The sequence below is a fragment of the Rhipicephalus microplus genome, chromosome 2 (assembly GCF_043290135.1).
Source record: "Rhipicephalus microplus isolate Deutch F79 chromosome 2, USDA_Rmic, whole genome shotgun sequence".
Lineage (NCBI taxonomy): Eukaryota > Metazoa > Arthropoda > Arachnida > Ixodida > Ixodidae > Rhipicephalus > Rhipicephalus microplus.
Genome location: NC_134701.1, coordinates 289,405,141 through 289,424,016, shown reverse-complemented (window position 1 = coordinate 289,424,016; position 18,876 = coordinate 289,405,141). Strand labels below are relative to the sequence as shown.

At 42.1% G+C, this 18,876-nt stretch overlaps 1 protein-coding gene across 1 annotated transcript in view; it reads left to right on the top strand.

The window, feature by feature from the left end:
* The window catches only part of LOC119162414 (uncharacterized), a 71,893-nt gene that overhangs the window by 17,047 nt on the left and 35,970 nt on the right, over positions 1-18,876 (top strand). Inside the window, exons 10-17 of the mRNA XM_075882236.1 lie at positions 664-722; positions 2,902-3,014; positions 5,211-5,263; positions 5,509-5,586; positions 10,746-10,792; positions 13,745-13,878; positions 14,688-14,793; positions 17,250-17,316. Coding sequence (XP_075738351.1) covers positions 664-722; positions 2,902-3,014; positions 5,211-5,263; positions 5,509-5,586; positions 10,746-10,792; positions 13,745-13,878; positions 14,688-14,793; positions 17,250-17,316 — 657 coding nt within the window. The remainder of the gene's footprint in view (positions 1-663; positions 723-2,901; positions 3,015-5,210; positions 5,264-5,508; positions 5,587-10,745; positions 10,793-13,744; positions 13,879-14,687; positions 14,794-17,249; positions 17,317-18,876) is intronic.

The following is an 18,876-nucleotide window of genomic DNA, read 5'->3' as shown; positions in this document are numbered from 1 at the left end:
TTGGTCTTTCGCTGTTTTAAAACGCTTTATAATTCGTATTGATGCGATTGCTTTCCCGACATCAAGCCTGCCTGAGGCAAGTTTGCCAACAAGTCCCAAGCACCAGTGTGGCTCAGTGGTAGAATACTGGGCTGGCACCCAGCAGACCCGGGTTTGAGCCCCACTGTGTCATTGGTGCTAGCTTGTTTTTTCTAATTTCGCATGATGTGGTTGTGGACACCCAGTGGCGGCATACAACTGTGCATGACCCGAGTTGTGATCTCATAACAGCTTTAGCTGTAAAAAATAAAATGATCATGTATCGACTTGTCGTAAAATGCCAAAAAAACCCCAATTCTAGCCAACTCTGTAAATTTCAAGGCACTTGCATGCAAGACTACGTTTCGCTGCGTAAGCGTGTGGCTTTCTTACACCTCGTAGCTTTGGTAGTCCTGAACCAAAGTGGTGAAACAGAGTATAAGTGAAACCAGTCTTTGAGTGCCTGTTGTGATGTGCCATATTTGTACAGGAATTGTGATTGAATTGTAATGGAAGAGAAAAGAACAAAGTTGAATGTGTCACTTGCTTTTGATGCCGTGTTGTTATTCAGAGAAAGTGACGCTTTTGATGCCGTGTTGTTATTCAGAGATTCTGTTTTGGGCTTTTCTTTTCCCCAATTTTTAGAGAGAATTCGCAATGAACAACTTGTGGTCCCAGACTTGGAACCTGGGGTTAAGTGTTTGGTGAGTTGTGCAGCAGCTGTCATTGCATTTCTTTGAGTTGAAGAATGGGATTCAATTTTGAAAGTTTCTGCAAAGTACCTCTCTTTGTAAGGACAGGCTGGCTGTAGTACACAAAACAATTAAATTTTTTTTCCTCTCATACAACACTCAGCATGTCGGTGCTACAGAAAGGACTAAGGTCGGGCAGTCATCTCATGCAATGCGTCAAGCTTGGAATGCGTCAAGTTTGGAATCGTCTGCTTCCATCACTAATGATTTCCTCGTTTTCCTCTATAGACTTAGAGCACTCAAAGTACCACATGCCATCTTCATATTTGGCTGATGTGTTACGTTGGTGTTTCTAAGGTATACTTTCTGCACACGCTGGTCTTGTAATCAGAACGCGTGTGCAGCACTTTGATGTGCACCTGCTGCCAGCTGCGAGTTACATGAGAATTTAAGCTTAGCCTTGTGACTTATTTCTCAGCACTATTAAATTGTTACTTATATTTTGCAAGAAATAAAATTAAATTCTGTATGCCCCACCTCTGTTTGCTTAAAGGGGTCCTGAAACACATTTTTGAGTAACCATAGAATGAATTCACTGAAAGAGCTTATTGCCTAACGAATTCGATGCCGCAAAAATGTTAAGAATCGGTCCAGTGCAAGTGGAGTTACGGAGCTTTGTCACATGTTGCAATTGCATTCTCCCTTCTCTCGCTCTGACGAAAGCGCTGGAAGCTAAGCAGGGAGGGATGGGAGGGCCAAACAAAGAACGTCACACGCGCCTCGTGGCCTTGAGCACTTTTTTTTTTCTTTGAATACGCGGCTTTTTCAGTGCGATCACGCGCGCACGCGTGGGCAAGTAACGGCCTTTTGCGGCGATCTCTGGAACGATTGAGCGCGCCATGTTCAAATCAGCTAATGGCTGATAGACGGGCATTCTACGAGTGATTTTTGAGCGTCTTTCATCATTTGTCGAGGGAAGAGAAAGCAATTTTAGCTGACTTTAATCATTTATTGTGAATTCCAGGCCGCGTGCTGCACTATAACATTTGGCTCATGTGTTCTTGGGAGCCTCTACTAACAATCGGCAGCGTTTTATGACCATGCTTAAAAAGTGCTGCAGGGCCCTTGCCCCGTGCAGCAGATGGTGCCTTACAGGAATGAAGTGCCCTTTATGATGCAGAGTGTATGACCATAGAAAAATATTGCCTGTTTGTTTTAAGTGTAGGGTTTTGTGTTTTCAGAGCTTTTCTTTTTTTAATTTGTAGGGTGTTTTTTTTAGAGTTTATTTTTGGATGAAATGTGGCACTTATAGGACTTCTTGTAAAGCTCCAATACTCCTAAATTCGGTGTTTAATATTGCCTTACAAGTTGTTGCAATGTCTTATTCATTTTAATTTCAATAAAAATGTGTTGTATTATCGCTGATAATTTAGTTTTTCTATCTTTTTATTCTTTCTCACTTCCTGTTCATTTATCCTGTTAGTGAGGCTGTTAATGCGCACTGTTTTCAACTCCCTCAAGTGTACTTTTTTGAGGTGAAGGAGCTCGTCAAACTGCTCCACAGCTCTTTCTCCTAGCCTCACTCGTATTCCTAATAAAAGATACAGGACCTATTAGTTTTCTCAATACTCCAGGATCTTAAATAAAATGATAATCTGAACACAAAAACATGTGAATACACTAAGCGTATGTTAGACGTCTGAAAGGTTTGAATCTGCAATCATACATCCATACAAGCACAAATATTTGAATACAAAACACCTAGGTTTATTCGTATTAAAACGTTAAAACTTGTAATAAAAGCAAGCATACATTACGAGGTTGCTGCCACTCATGCATGTGCACTCCTTTCGATTGACGATTGTGAGCTTTGAAGGTTCGCTTTTAAAATTGGATCTTATCGTATAAATCCGAATCGTCTAGAATTTTACTGGCTATGTTTATTCGATTTTTTCTAATTTGTCTGAAAACGCGAAGCCATATGTATGTATTGTGAGTTTCCCATTGATAGTGATAGCCTCCAAGATCAAAGACCGCATATGAGATTGCAGCTGTGCATGTGATGTGTGTGCCATGCCATTGTGTAGGCGATCTTGGTAGTGCTTATTATTTTTTTTTACTTCAGGAGCCACTACTGGTTTCAGCCCAGAAATTTCACAAGCAACTGAACTTTTGCAATTCTTTTTAATAGGTGCGACTGACTCGAGATTTGGAAGGCTACAGTGCATCGTTTCAAGCTCACATTCAGAAAATGGAACCCGATGAAGGGCCCATCACAGTTTTCATTGAAAAATTGGGGGAAATGTGAGTGTGCAACTAGTTCTGCTTAGTGATTTAAATTAAAGTAAGAATGCTTTTAAAACGTACTTGTTGCCCCGCCGCGGTGGTCTAGTGGCTAAGGTACTCGGCTGCTGACCCGCAGGTCGCGGGTTCGATTCCCGGCTGCGGCGGCTGCATTTCCGATGGAGGCGGAAATGTTGTAGGCCCGTGTGCTCAGATTTGGGCGCACGTTAAAGAACCCCAGGTGGTCGAAATTTCCGGAGCCCTCCACTACGGCGTCTCTCATAATCATATGGTGGTTTTGGGACGTTAAACCCCACAAATCAATCAATCAAAACATACTTGTTCTACTTTCCATTAGAAGATTTTGTTGCAGTGTCCATTAAAGATCCTTGCTCCAATCGTATTTTCAGACCAGGAAGGATTTTTCGGCGAGAAGTTTCTTTCTGAATAATGCAGCACAAGGCAACAAGTTTTGCTTGTTGCTTTGTGCTGCAAACAAGTGGTCGTCCACTCGTCTTCGGTGATTTTTTTAAAGGACCCTCACACCAAAATTGCAAACTCGGGATGTTTGTGTTTGTTTGATTGTCTTGCGTACGTGAGCACTTCTGAGTGATTACTAGTGATGAACGTTGGATACACAAGTCTGTGACTTTTCATACCGTTTCATACTCACCGTTTCATACTCAAATAATACATAGAAGGACAAAAACAAAGTGCACAACATTAGCGCTTGTGGAGCGCACACATTACCACGACTGGTATCGGTACCCAACCACTGGTGTAGGCAGGTGGGAGGTACACCAGCTGCCTTTGCTACATTTTACTTCAATTTATGCTAATGCACCGAACCGGAGCCATCTTCTCCCTCCCCCTCTCTTGGCTGTCAGGTTGCTCTCAAGGTGTTTCTCGCTTCTTACACTAGTGGCATTTTATGTACCATATAGCAAGCAACGTTTTTTTTTTTTCTTTTTTTGAGGGGGCACATTCAACACTCTAGTGTGTGTGAGATAGGCTGGTGTGCTGTTTGTTTCAATGTAAACAGAAATTTTAGCAGAAGAATGTGCCTATCGCATCATACCCTAACTGTCTACCATACCTTAACTGATATTGCAATGCTAACATTGTTTTGTTCTCTCCCAAATATGGCGATCCGATTAAAAAAATGCATTCTAAACATCACCATAGTTTCAATGCACATAATCCTATGGCACTTCACTCTGACGGGGTGCTTGTTTTTATGATTATAGGTAGTCGTTTTAAAAGTGACACTAAAATTACTCGTAACTAATGATGCTAACATTTATTATGCGTTATGTTAGAGCATTTATGATTCAGTTTCACAGTTTTCAAATGCAGAGATGCTAATTAAAGCATTAATGGCACATATAAAAGTTTGACTATTAAAGGTTCTATAAACAAACAGATGAGCTGAAAGTGTTTCAAGGCATAAAAATTAATCTGGGATTGCAGTCATCTGCAATAATAATTCTGTACACCTCTTAAGCTGCAATAAAAGTAGGTCACTGGAAGGATGAATGCCATCGTTCGTGTATACCACTTTGTGAGACACACAATTTTTATTTTAAGTAGTAATTCATGTCCTTACTGGCACCAGAGAAGAAATGTCAGTCTAAGACTGTCCAAGTTAATGACAGTAGAGTTAATGAAGTTTTGCTGTATTGCCAAATGAGTTAGGGGGCACATTATATTTTTCATTCTCAACGGTTAAATCTGTATTCAGCCAAAGTTTGAGTGGTGGAGTTGAAAACTAGGGAGACTCACTTGGCTGCACGTAGGTAGCATGGGCCTTGGTGACTGATGTCATTCATGCTTCCTTCTGTTAAATGGGTGGATGAATAGTTAGGCACTTTTTGACAGCGTTTTCTGCAGGCCTACCCACAGTCTAAAGTATTAAAATATATTTAGATTCATCTGTGTAATTTTGGTGGCTGCACTTACTAAAGGATTCATTGCAAAGAGATGTTAAAGCTAGTGGACACAGTCACAAGAATAAATAAATAGGAACTGCATACACCACGTTTTTTTTCTTTTATGAATACCTGCCAACTAGCCTTACTTTCTGTAGGTGCAAGTTGCTATAAATGTTTGCCACCATTATTTTTTGTCACGCAGGCATGTCAAAAGTTATATTAGTGTGCATTGGTTCTCAATATCAAAGCTAGAACTGAAAAGGGTGAAATTTCTGTATCTTTGAAGGTGCACAGTTCCATACAGCAGCGTTCAGGCACTGCCTCTACCAGCTCACAAAGGTAAGGATGGCACATTTGTGACCCTACAGCACACAAGGTGGCACTGCTAAACATCATGATAATGAACACTGGTATGGCTAATTATCCATTATAGGGAACTAAATACAAACCTTTATTTTTGCACAGATCCTAAAAATTGCTGTTGTTTAGTGCTTGAAAATGAGGGAAGGGGTCAAGGTCCCGATTTTTATGGTCCACTGTATAGAATCAACCGATGCTTAATTGCACTTAATTTCTGCCTGCAGTATTGACTTGGCGCCAAGGACTACAGTACAAACTGCAAAGCTCCTTCTATCAGAGTGCGTTGCTGTCCAGCCTTCCAGGTGATGCTCCTGTGGTTCCCTTAAATGCTATCTCTCTTCTCTCATTGCCTGTTGGGCCATTCATATTAGCCAGCCAGGAGCAGTTTTGTGCCATTGAATGTGATGTCATGTGATTTCACTTACGGCAGCAACAGTAGCTTGAATATAAAGCCGCACGGCTTTGGCATGAAGCATGGTACTCTGGTTGGTTGCGACCAATAGCCTTAGCAAAAGTACTCAAGTGTATGAATTTGAGACACCATGCATTAATTCAAAACACTATAAACCAGTGCACTTATGGGTTCTGCAACACTTGTCAAGCATAGTATAAAAAACTCTGCTGATCGGTAGTCAAGGCACTGGGAACATGCGAGGCAAATATTGAAGTGCAGCATGCAGCCTGGAATTCACAACAAATTCTCAGTCAGCAAAAAATTGCTTACTGGTTTCTTTAAAAATGATGCTATATAATAAACAATTATTGTGTTGTATGCCCAACTGTCATGCCAATGGCTGACTTGAGCTCGGCACACCCTATAGTTGCTCAGGCCACCACAGGAGGCCGCAACATGTCTGCACATGCACACGTGATTGCACTGGAAGGTTTAGCATTCGAAGGGGGGGAAAAAAAGAAAGAGAAAAAGTGCGCAAGGTCACGAGGCGTACCTTCTTTCCTTGTGCCATCCCTCCCTGCATAGCTTCCAGCACTTTCGTCGGGACGGGAGAAGTGGTAAAGCAATTGCAGCGTGCGACAAATCTTTCTAACTGCTCGTACCGGATGGATTCTAAAACTTTCTGCAGTGTTCTGTTTGCGAGGCAACAAGCTCCTTTAGTGAGTATATTCCATGGCTGCTTGAAAAAGTGTTGCAGGGCCTCTTTAAGATTTTGTCACTATACACAGCATTTTTAAGTTAGTTTTAGTTTGACCTGGGAGACGGAGTGTATAAAATTACAGAGCAAAAGTTTAAAGTTTACTATAATTAGAGCACATCAACCGATATAACAAACTTATAAACTTAAAGGGAGACACTGGTCTGAAATTCTTTTTTTAATTTTCAGTATTTCCAGCTGAAATTTTAATACAATATGTATTTTTCACAGCTGAAAACAAATATGCAATTAGTTTTTTGCTATCACTTTTAGATCTTTAAATATTGACTGTTACATAAACTTGCATTCTGCCCAGCCTTTTGACATCTTCCTCATAAAATATTGCTACAAATTTGATATGACAGCATTCCATGAAGGCCAGGGAGTGCAACAAAACCATAATTTTATTTTTAGCTTCATTGGTACCAGAGTTATGGCCTTAACAAGTATACTCATTAGAAATCTGAAACTGTTGCTTAAGTTTGTTGCTAAATAAATCACTATTGTAAATAAAAATATTACATTTTTTTGGTTTTCTTGCACTAATCAATGTATAAGCTTTCAAATGCTGCAAGAATTATCAAAATCCAACTGCTACATCAAAAGATACTGTGGGCAATGGCTTAGGGTGCGATGAAAAATGTTGTTTTGAGAAAACGAGAAAAGAAGTTTAGGAACATGCTGAGCACTTATATTTAACAAGAAAAGGTGTGAATCGGTGTATTAACCATGTTAGAAGCCACCAGGAATGTAGTCATCATCACTCTTCTTGGTGCGCTTTCTTTTCATGGCATGCTTGAAGTTTTCAGCATGCTCATGCTTCTTCTCCGATTCCACTAGTCGGCGACTGTCCTTTTCTGAGCATCTTTCAGCAGCCACAACACTCTGCTGCAGGTGCAGCTCCTTCAATATGGTGGCATCTGCTCTCCCTTTGCCAGCGTTGAACCTTGCGACAGCTTCGGCCGCAGCAGCTTCAACGGTGAAAAGCGACGCGTGTTTGTTTTTGGACACGAGCGACCAGATGACGAAGTGCAGGCTCTCATTTGGGTTCTGTGTTTTGCCTTGCTGACAACGCTCCAGCAATTTCTTGTCAGAGAGGCGCCTGTAAATAGGCCGCAAGGCATCAACCACATACTCCGGCAGGTTGTAGCGATGATTCGGAGGAGTCTCCTGCTTGGCAACAGCCTTGTTGTACTTGCACCATGACTCTTCACCAGTTGGGCAGTGAGAGTGCTGAGGGCTTACATCAGTAGATGCTACGTGATAAAAGGTTACCCAGACAGCATTATTCATGGCCTCAGTGCTTCCTTGGTTGCTTTGTAAAGACCATCCATAATATGACGTGAGCTTTGTGACCAGCTCGCCTGTCAGTTTGCCCTTGCCGCCAAGGCTTGGCTTTCCTTCGGCTCTTTGTTTTTGCAGGAGGTTTCGAAGTGCTGTGCCCATGCGCTTATGCACATGGTTGACACAGTCCTCTTTGTCTATTGGCACGAAGCCATATACCTGTGCCTCCTGCAGACTGTTGAAGGCCCGGCTGTCTCCATCACACAACATGGTTGTGTAGCGGAGCCCATGTCTCTCCAATGAGCGGCCAAATAAAATGTGTGCTGCTTCCACCTCCATTTGTCCTGGCTTACTGGAGGTATTCTTTTGGCAAGTGTGACCAGCTAGCCACTCGGCATACCTTGGATTGTCCTCCTTCGGCCCTAGCTGGCAGCCCAAACAAAAGTTCGATAGGACGACGAAGTCGAGCACATATCCCGTGAATATTTCAATCAGGGTCCCTACATAAATATGGGATGAGTGGCCCCTGGTCAGCCAAGTTCCATCAAAGGAAACGGCGATATTTCCAGGATTTCTATAGTTGAGTTCGGAATACACCGTTTTCACGGTGCTCGCGCAGTCGTCAATAACGCGCACGGCAGCCTTTCAATTTCACATAATCCTGGTATGTATTGGTGTGCAGGCCTCTCCGTGAAATATTTAGGGCGGAAAAAATATCGTTGAGCGCAGTTTGCCCGTTTCCTGTGCTCATTGCCGCGCGAGCCGCGAGCACGTTAATTTCGAAGGGGCCGTGCGCTGCGTCCCCCCTGCTCTCGGCGAGCTCCATACGGTCCTCAGTTTACGGCACTTGTCACATGTGAGAACAAGTTTCGCGGCTATGCCATATTCGCGGTCTTCCTTGGAGATTCTGCCAGGCCCGCCACACACACCGCACTTCATACACTGAAGAAGTTCATTGACCAACTCTAAGCTAACAACGGTGAATGGCGTACCAGGCGTTGCGGCTCCATCCGAGTCTCGAAAGAAAGACTGCTTGCGTTTTGTGGCAGACTTCGATGAAAGATCTTGCAGAACATCGCTCGCACGACACTCGATGGCCACTTTTTCAGCGTCGGAAACCAGGGGAGTGTCGACGCGCACAGCTCTCGTGTGATCTTGGGACGCGGCTATCGCGGGTGCCGCGGCGGTGATAGCACGTGCCGCGGCGGTGATAGCGCTGATACAGCCTACTTCTACCGAGTTCTCGGCGGCAGAAGGTCTCGCTGGTGATAAGGTGCGGGCTCTTGGACGCCGTTTTCGCCTTTTTCCGAACGCATGAGCACTCCGGAACTTCCGATGACCGCCTGCCATTGCACCGAATGCACAGCCGTTGTTAGGCCTCTACGCAAAATGTCGGCTTGCACGCCTCTGTCTAGCAGACGAATCCCTTCGCGTCCGATAGGTGACAAAAACGCACCAATGATGTGCGAGTATTCAGTTTTTCTTTATGTGTGATAGCTGCGTTGTTGCTAGATGAAAAACATTCTTCTGCTCGGAACAGATAATATAAAAATGCGTCTTTAAAATGAGACCAAAATGGCCGCGCTACTTGGTGCCGTTCTCGCGCGCTGCGGCGTTGAATACGACCGTTTTTAAGGTGGTTTCGGAAGCGAAAATGGTCATCAAACTGACTTTGCGACCCAACAACTCGACAAATACGCATTACAGGGCTATAATATTTTAGGAACAGCTTCCTTAAACCTTAATGATTATGAAAAAAAATACTTCAAAAAAATCGGTTTTTCGGAAAATTTTCGGCCTCCCATACCCGTGTCTCCCCTTAAGAAATGAATCGATGTGAGGGTAGTATGTTCATTGAACCTTGAATATGGGCTTCATGATGGCGCAGATTTCTGCTGCATGCGGTTTATATAGGTTTATTTGTTCATTGCCAATACTTACAAAAAATTTTTGAATAATGTAAATTATAATCAGATAGGTGAATTGAAATGCTGTATCATTCATTCAAATATTCAAAGTGCTCAAACATTTGCACAGGCTTAAGGCTGAAGATTTTTTTCTAAGCCTGTATTGAAATCCTCTACACTAATACGTTTGTAGATGAGCAAAATACTCGTCTACCCAGTTTTAAAATATGCCGTAAATATATGGGACCCATTTGCTGAAACCGACATTGCAAATTGGAATGTAGCACTTGTGTGTGCATATGTGTGGTGTCTGTGTGTGTGCACATAATTTTTTCTTTGCCCATATTGTAGTGTGCGTGTGTGTACTAGCATTTTAATTTAATGTGAACCAATATCAACTTTTAAATTACCATCTTGCTGAAAATCTAGAAGTTTACTTGGAAGAAGTTAAGTTCATCTAAATATGTCAGGCTGCTCTTCAATCAATAACCCAGTATCTGAAAGCTGCACACCTTCTATAACAGATCGAAATCATGTATATAGTCTAAAATTCAAAGGTCACCTTATTATGTATTAAATAGGTTACACTGCGAGGCACAAATGCGCACGCACGCATGCGGGCGCACACCCACCCACACGCACACACACGCACGCACACACACACACACCACTCTAGATGTCACCCTATTTACTACATTTGTCAACTGCTTCAATAAGCATGTTTGCTCTGGTTAATACTGTTCGTCGTTTTTTTTTTGTCTTTTTCTTTGTTACGACTGATTGACCATTAGATTTGAAAATGATTGCAATGACATTGCTTGAATTTTTATTTTGTTCAAGTGCATGAGTGAATTGAGTGTAGCTCAGCCCTGTTATTTTGTCTGCTTTGCCCACTTACGTATGTACCATGCTGTCAAGATGTATAAACTTGCAGTATCTATAACTTAAAAAATGACGAGTGCTCTTTTTGTTGTCACCCCAATTCGCACTTGTATATGTTGACATATGCATGAGTGGGCTTAGTGTTGAACAACCGCTCTGAAAGCTGTTGGGTTCTGTAACCTGTCTAAATAAGTTTTTTACTTAATATCAGTCATTTGTGGCCATGCCTTGTTGCAGATATTCAAAAGTCACACCGCAGACTTGCACGCAAAGGAAAAGGAAAGGTGAGCTTTTCAAACCTGTTTGTATATATCCCCTTATTGTAGAAATTATGGACTGTCTGTGAATGTGTAAACTTTACACAGCTTTATATTATTCCAAGGCCCTTCATATTTTATGGCAATAAACAGAAGGTTGCAATATGTTATTTTGAGCAGTTTTTAGATATTAATTTCAATTAGTGCATAATTAAATGCAGTGGTAGAACAGCTGCATCATTTGTGCCATTGTGCTTCAAACTTGTTTACCTGTGCCATACTAGTCTATCAGTGCCACACTGCACCACAGCACCAAAATTTAGCTGCAAGGTGCGAAGGCCATCAAGTGCCATGCCCGTAAAAGTGGTCAAAACATTGTCTTTTTAATTTCATCAAAATGGTTATAGTTTTGATTTGGTAAACGCTGTGATTGCTCCAGCAGCAGCCATGAACTTTAATTATAAGGGTGTCGTTGTGATTGCTATGTGCATGCGATCTCGGCAGGCATAAGCGCAAATGGCTCGTGAACCCTCCTACATGCCGCGCTCTCAACACGAAGAGACTGCGAGAAGAGCATCTCCCTCTCGCGCGGCTGTATTCTCTTACACTGGCATTTTGTAAAGTTATGCAAAAAACTGTGATTTACATTGCATATTTCTGTGCATTATTATAAATTCGCTGAATTTTTTTGTTTGCCTTCAAAGACCCCCCTCCCTTGCCCTCTGATTTGCCATGAGGGCCTCATCATGTCGGCCTAATGAAACTCTGCCCTCCGCCTCCAAAAGTTGCCGACCTCTGGTCTAGCAAATTGCATTTTTTAATTTTTGTTTTCTGCATAGTGTTGGCATTCATTGAACCATTAATTCTGACAGATGTTTTACAACTGAGGTTGGTATTTTAGCTGATTACCATACGCCATCTTAAGCGTTCGCTTATTCAATAGCGAGGCTACTGGGCCTCTTGGAGACAATGGGAATGGCGGTTTGTCCCTTCACATGTATTCAACTGTGCTGCTTCACGTCCTGAGTGCTTCCACAGCATCGGCTTACTGTGCTGTCAGTGCATGCTCAGCGTTGCTAATGTGGCTGGTTTATTTTTTACATAAAAATACAGAAAGACTGTGAAACATGGAGTTGCGTTCTAAGCATGAGGAAGCGTGTCTACTTTAAAATTACCAACAATAGAGCAATTTTACAAATTTCAAGCCATTTTTTTTTAACAGAAGAGTGTTACTAATGTTTCAGTTTGAGGCTGTTCACTTTGAAACTTTGAAACTGTTCACTTTGTGGCTGCCACAGTATGCTAAGTCAGTTTAACAACAATGCCTTTTAGAAATGTTACCTAGTTTAATTTGGATTCACATTGTGAACTTTCATGCATGTTTAGAAACCATTGTAGTATGTGAGAAGTGCCTGAATTCTCAACCGTCTTTGGTACCCAGAGTGTTTCTCCTTTACACTGGCATCGTCATCAAAGCATGTGTCCTTCCTTGGACTGACAATAACAGGTTGCTGGTTGTTGATAAGGTTGTCAATAATGTTTTCCATTTCCCACGTCTTCTCTTACTGAATGGCATGCTTAACATTTTTCCACTTACGTATCTTAAGATGGTATCCTCATAGAACTAGCTTTTTAAGTTTAGTATGAACACTTGGTTTATGAAAGCCAAAAATTACATGAAAGCTCTAAACCAGTTGAGAAGGGTAATGCTGGCAATGATGTGGTGGCAGCCTTCAAATCTAGTGTCCAGCAGTGTAAGCAGGCCCGTATTATGCGTCGGATCCTGCAGTGCTCTGTTCACTGTATTATGTAAGCAGCCAGCCTTTCGCCCTGAATTTCCTGACATCTTTTCTTTTTTTATTTTGCTTCCTCTGTCCCTTTCCCTGTCTACAGGTTAACCAACCGTATGTATGCCTGCTTACTCACATTTTTTTCTCTCTGCACTCTCATTTCTTACTTGGATGCATTTGAATGTAGTCATGCAACCATTGCTGTTGAAGAACTTTTGTGGTCTACTTTTTGCAACAAGCTAATTATTTATATCAATCACAGATTTTGTGGGCACTTCCTTGGACATTTATTTTCCTAATAAAGCCTTTTACAGGTGAACATAAACAGAAGCTACATAACAAGGCACATGGTCATGTTAGCACTCCACTCTGTGTTGGTGCTGCAGTAGGCATGTCTCTTTATGAGGAGAAAAATGGCATTCTCCTCTCTAATTAAGACATGCCACTAACAATAGATTCTTTAAAGCACAATAAATAAGCAGTTTTTAAAAATGTTTACAGGTGTATATATTGTTACGGTTAAGGTTGAAGGATGTTAATAACAGAGTGAGGTTGATGATCGGGCAATGATGGCATCGGTAGGCGTTACCAGTTTACTAATTCCTCCTCTTCTCCTTCATCAGATCATACCCGTTGCGATATTTAGGTTTATCGAGAACACTAAGCAATAGCTAGATCGCTGACGTATTTTGCTATGCCATTTGTTTTGCTTTTTCTAGTTACTGGTGCTATGTACATGACTTTAAAGGAGGAAGCTTTTTGTATTGTGTACAACTTCAGTATATCGGGTGTAACATAATCTGTATGGCATTTTGATGCTAATTCGTCCTATTTAGAGTCAAAACTCCTTTCTACACTTCTCTTATTTTCTGGGTCAGGAAAGTACAGTACTAATGTTAGTTATTTTAATTTGTAAACTGGTGATTATCTGATAGGCCTTCTCATGTGTCATTGCAAATGATCTGTTAATAAAGAAGCCATGTAATGAACAACCATCGGTTTAAGTAATCACTAAACGGTATTACTATGTTTTGTCTATTCTACTTTAGCCTGCAATATGAGAGGAAAAATGTTTCTAGTCTTTCTCTTTCCCACTTATCTCATGATACATTGAAGCTGCCTTGTGTTGAGCTGTGTTCATTTCGAAAAGTGTTTGTGCACTGCCCGATTGCCTTGCCCTTTCTTGTAGGACCTCTCTCTCTGGCTCCCTACACTGGTCACTGGAGCGCGTATGCCCATGGACTTCTCTCTCCCAAGGCCTTCCGATGTCACTTGCACATCTCCTCATGCGCTCAGGGGCAACGACCTTCTTGCAGTTGACAAGTGAGTGGCCATGCTGACTTTAGTGTACTTGTTACGGTATAAAGTGGTTTCTCCTCTACTAAATAAAATATTTAAATACTACCTGCAAAATTTTCTCTTTGTGGCTAGATGTCGTGATTGAGGGCAATGAAGTAGATACGAAGAGTTTGGAAACGCAGGCAAGGGTGGTTAAAAGCTTGCTGGGGTGATGAAATAGAAAAATTCAAGCACAACCTGGTATCAGCTTGTGCAGTTCGGGGTGAATTGAAAATGATTGAGATAAGTTGCCATTTCGCAGTGAACACTAATGTAGGCTGACGATGATGAGGTATAAAAAGAAGCAAATACAGCCTGCTCATCAAGTTGTCATCACCGCGTTAACCTTTTGTGAGTGCTTTTTTTTCCCCAAACGCAACCTCAGTAGGCATACTTTTTAACATGAAAGTGTTTTATGCTTAGCAAATATATTTCTATCAGGAATATGACTTAAAGTTTTTGCTTTATATTTATAGTCTACAGAGTTAACTTTTTGCAAGAAATTACTTAGCTTTGGGGGAGTGACATGAAAGTGTTTTATGCTTAGCAAATATATTTCTATCAGGAATATGACTTAAAGTTTTCGCTTTATATTTATAGTCTACAGAGTTAACTTTTTGCAAGAAATTACTCAGCTTTAGGGGAGTGACAGTATTGTTGCAAATATTTTTTATGATTTGGTTGCGTTGCTTATTCATGAATACTATAAATTGAAGGAAAAAACAAACTGATAAAATTTTGTGTTGACTTTTGTTGACCTAGATATTACTTTCCTGCGTGCACATTTATATCAGGCTGAGGTTCCCCTTGAGCCCCTCATTACCCGTGGACAACAGCCAGGCGATTTGGAGTCCCCCTGCACCTTTGTTGCCACCTGGCAGTCCTTCCCAGTTTCCTCAGGTGTTTTCTTTTCTGTTTTTTCTACTTTATTCCTACACATTGAAGCGTGAACATTAACCCACTTCTCATGAGTTTACGGAGTCTGAAAATATTGCAAAGCACTGTTATCTCTCTACCAGGCTGTTAGGTTTTGTACAAATGATGGAGCAATTCAATTGGAAAGGTTTGCCTTCTGATGAGTTCATTGAGATGCAGTGGTCAAAATCCAACTGATGTTAAGCAACCATCAAGAAAGAATTGCTAAATCAAATGGGATGAGCATTTGGCCTGTGCTGTAAGGCAAGGGGCAAGGGAACTAAGTATGCCTCACTATTGAGGCTTTATTCTAGTTCTAGCCAGTTAATTTCACTTCACTGACCGGCAGCATATTTGCCATAGTTGTATAAAAAAAAAAAAACAAGTGCAGGGGACTATGGAAGCTTGAAAAGATGAAAAACTTTTGATACTATTCGTCACTTGAGCCGACGTATCCATAACCAGACTTGTCTTCTTCAAGGCTGCAACTAGTTGCGTGTGAAACACATCAGTAATGTGTCGGAAAAAAATTGAAATTATTTCAAGCCAAAAACATTCAGATAGTGCTTTAAAAGGGGATATGTGCTGGATGTTATCATGAAGGTCTAGATAGATCATGCTGAGACAAGATCACTGAGTGAATCATGTGGGCTCAAGGCCCCGGTAAGTACAGTGAAATCTTGGTAAAACGAACCCCACATTAACGAACTTTTCAGATTAACGAAAAAATCCCTTGCCAACTGTTAATAGTTTCAATGTAAAATTATATCACTACTACATACTTCAGAATACCCAACTTTTCAGAATAACGAGTGTTAATTTAGTTCCACATTATATTAACAACGCCTCAGTACTACAAACTTATGTTCTGAAAACCGACGCGACCACAGGAGCTCTATGCAAGCAGATGACAAAGTGAACGGACGCCTTGCTTCTCAGAAGATGCGCGACGGTGTGGAGGAAAAAAAAAAAACGAAAGGGTGACTTTCTTTTCTTTTTTTTTAAACGCCGACGTTCAGGTTTACAAGCGAGCGCAGAGGCGAGGGCAACATGCAAGGGCAAGGTCAGCGAGGCAGAGTGGGAGTTGCGGAGCAGGCAGCATGGGCGCGGAAAGCCTGAGACAGCAAGAGAGCATAAAAAGAAACGCGAGGAATTTTCTTTTTGAGCATTTTTTTCCTTCGAAAGAGGGTATGACAGCCGTGACACTTCGGGATTTTTTTTTTTTTTTTTTGAGGCCTTGTTTTTTGAGTCATGTTCATCTCGTTTCGGTGATTACTTATCGCGTCCGCAAAGCAAGTCTGCGTTCACGCTGCGGTGATACTACAAATCGGTTCATCTCTGCTTGGGACGAAGAAGCGGACGCATCTTTCGCTAAGCGAGACAATGGATATTCTTCGGCAACTGCAAAGAAAAAAGCAGGCCGTTGTGACCAAAAAAACGAATCGCACCACAGGAATGTGGATGAGCTGGAGGCATTCATGCTGCAAAGTTTGTGCTGCTCGCGTAAAAAAAAAAAAATCACAGACTTCTTTAAAGTAAACGTACATTTTTTGGTGTTTACTTGTGCATTTGTTTTGTTTTCTTTCTCATGAAAAACGAGTTCGAGGACCCACCGTTGTAATGGTAAGTCTTTTTGGTCGATGAAAAATAAGTGTTTATGGTTAATTTTCGAGCTTTCACTATAACGACCTTTCAAAATAACGAACAAATTTCCACAGTCCCCTGAAGTTCGTCATACCGAGATTTCACTGTACATGGCAGGGAATTGCACTAAAGCAGCACTTTAAGATGAATATCTGGGAGCACACTTTTGAGCGTACTCCTCCATCACGTGTTGCAACTCAATTAGGTAGCTAAGAATACAATGTATTCTTAGCTATCAGGTCGGTATCACTTGGTGAAAAAGTTCAGCAAACAAATCAGGTGAAGATATCTTATGCACTTCCTGCAGTTATAATCAATTTCTGCACTGTATGTTTTTTTGGCTATTTGATCTCGATCAGACTTGTACCCCAAAAAATAACCACAAATCTTTCTTAAACGCCTATAGCACTCCGTTTTTTAAATATCTGCTTACCTGATGTCACTTGGTGATTGTACATCGCAGATTAGTTAAGAAGTTCGCAGGCATAGAATGGAATCTGCTTGCACAATATAGAGCAAACGTGAGATCATTCAGAGAGGCCTTCATCGTGCAGTGGACTAAGACAGGCCGAGAATGATGAAGATGATGATGGTGAACGATGATAATGATGATATGGGGCCTATTCAACCATGGCCCCCTTGTTGCAACTCTTATTAAGCACCCCTGTACGTGTGCCAGAAAACTGCACTGGCCTTTCTATTTGATATTATATTGTATGTTGTACAGTGATGTTGAGTGCAACCACACAAATTGATTCAAGTGACAGTGACTGAGTCTTTTCTTTAAAATTTTCCAGCCAATCATGTACCAAGAGAAGCAAAGGTTTGAAAGCCATACGGTCTTTGATTTCAAGCCCCAAATTGGTGAGTGTATATTCTCCTGTGTTTTCGTTCTGAATTTTCTTTGAAGGGCCCAGCAATACACTTCTAAGAAATAATATGTGACTTTATTACCATATACAGTCGAACACGGATATATCAAACCCACATATATCGAATTTTCGGCTATATTGAACTCGTAAGTTCTATCTTGAAATTCCTTTGTAAATGTACTAAAATTCACACGTTTGTATTGAATGGTGTTTTTACCCGCCTTCAAATATATCGAATGCCTCGCAAGCTGAAAGGTGCGCTTCAGCACTCGCCATGCCCCGCGATATCCGTGGCAGTGCTGCTGTGCGTGCGAGTTGGACGGTGCGCTTTGGCACTCCCAGCACCCAGCGACCTCCGCGCGGCACCACGCCTCTGCCAAAACCCGAAACGCTCGAAAAAAAGGTAGGGGTGAGAGGGCTCAGACTGCACAATCTCTAACTTGCGGAATGGATTTTTCTTTTTTCATTTCTCGTTCTCTCTCTCATTCTGTCTCTGCGAACTTGTTGGCAGAAACGAAGGAGCCGACGTCCTGCTCCTTTTGCCTTCTTTACTTTTTTGTTGCTGTTTTGCGAGTTTTGAACAGCTGGCGCCTTTTATTGTTGCCCTCGCAGATAGCCATCGCCTCGTGAGCACTGTGCTGCTTCCGTTCGTGCGTCACCTACGTACCACTGCATGTGCAGCATTTCTCTTTTGCGTGCGTGCTGTGCGAAGCTGTTGCAGACACCTTGACTTGTCGACTTTTTGTGCAGCTATGGCCAGTGTCAAGAAGCGCAAGACCCTTGACTTTGCCACGAAGTTGAAGGCTATTCAGCGTGTTGAGGCGGGCGAGAAATGTTCAACTATCGTGGACGACTTCAGGATATCACGGAGCAGTCTGAGTACCTTGTTAAAGAACAAAGCAGATGTTAAGGCAAAAGGGGCAGAGCAGCGAACTTCGGGAGCCTTTCATGTGCGCGCTCCTGCCCATGAGAATGTAGAAAAAGCACTCTATGCTTGGTTTTTAGAAGTGCGCAGGAAGAACATTTTGGTGGATGGCCCGATGCTGATTGCCAAGGTCAAATGGTTTGCTGCTGCACTCGGTGAAACAACTTTGCCAACAACACCGGGTGGCTTCACGGATTTAGGCAGCGCTAGAACATCATTGGCTAAACTATTTTTGGCAAAATCAAAGCTGTTAGCAGCCAGGACATTCAGCAGTGGATGACGAAGCAGTGGCCGGAAATTTCCGCTAAGTTTTCTCCTACGGCGATTTTCAATTCCTGGCGAGACGTGAAGACAGACACAGTGGTCAACTGCTCCACAAGGCAGGCTTCGAGACTGCAGAATTTGCGGGAACCGGTGAAGTCGACAAGCGCATAGACGACGCGTTTCACGAGTTGTCGTCTTTCTTCCCGGCAGCAGTTCCAGACGAAGTGTCTGCGTACGATTTTGTGAAAGCGGACTGCAATGTCCAGGCTGTTGCGAGCCTCGTTGACGAGGTCAGTAGCTGGACTTGCAAGGACTTAGGATGCCTAGGCCGATAGCTCATGTGACGAGGACCGTGCGCAGCAG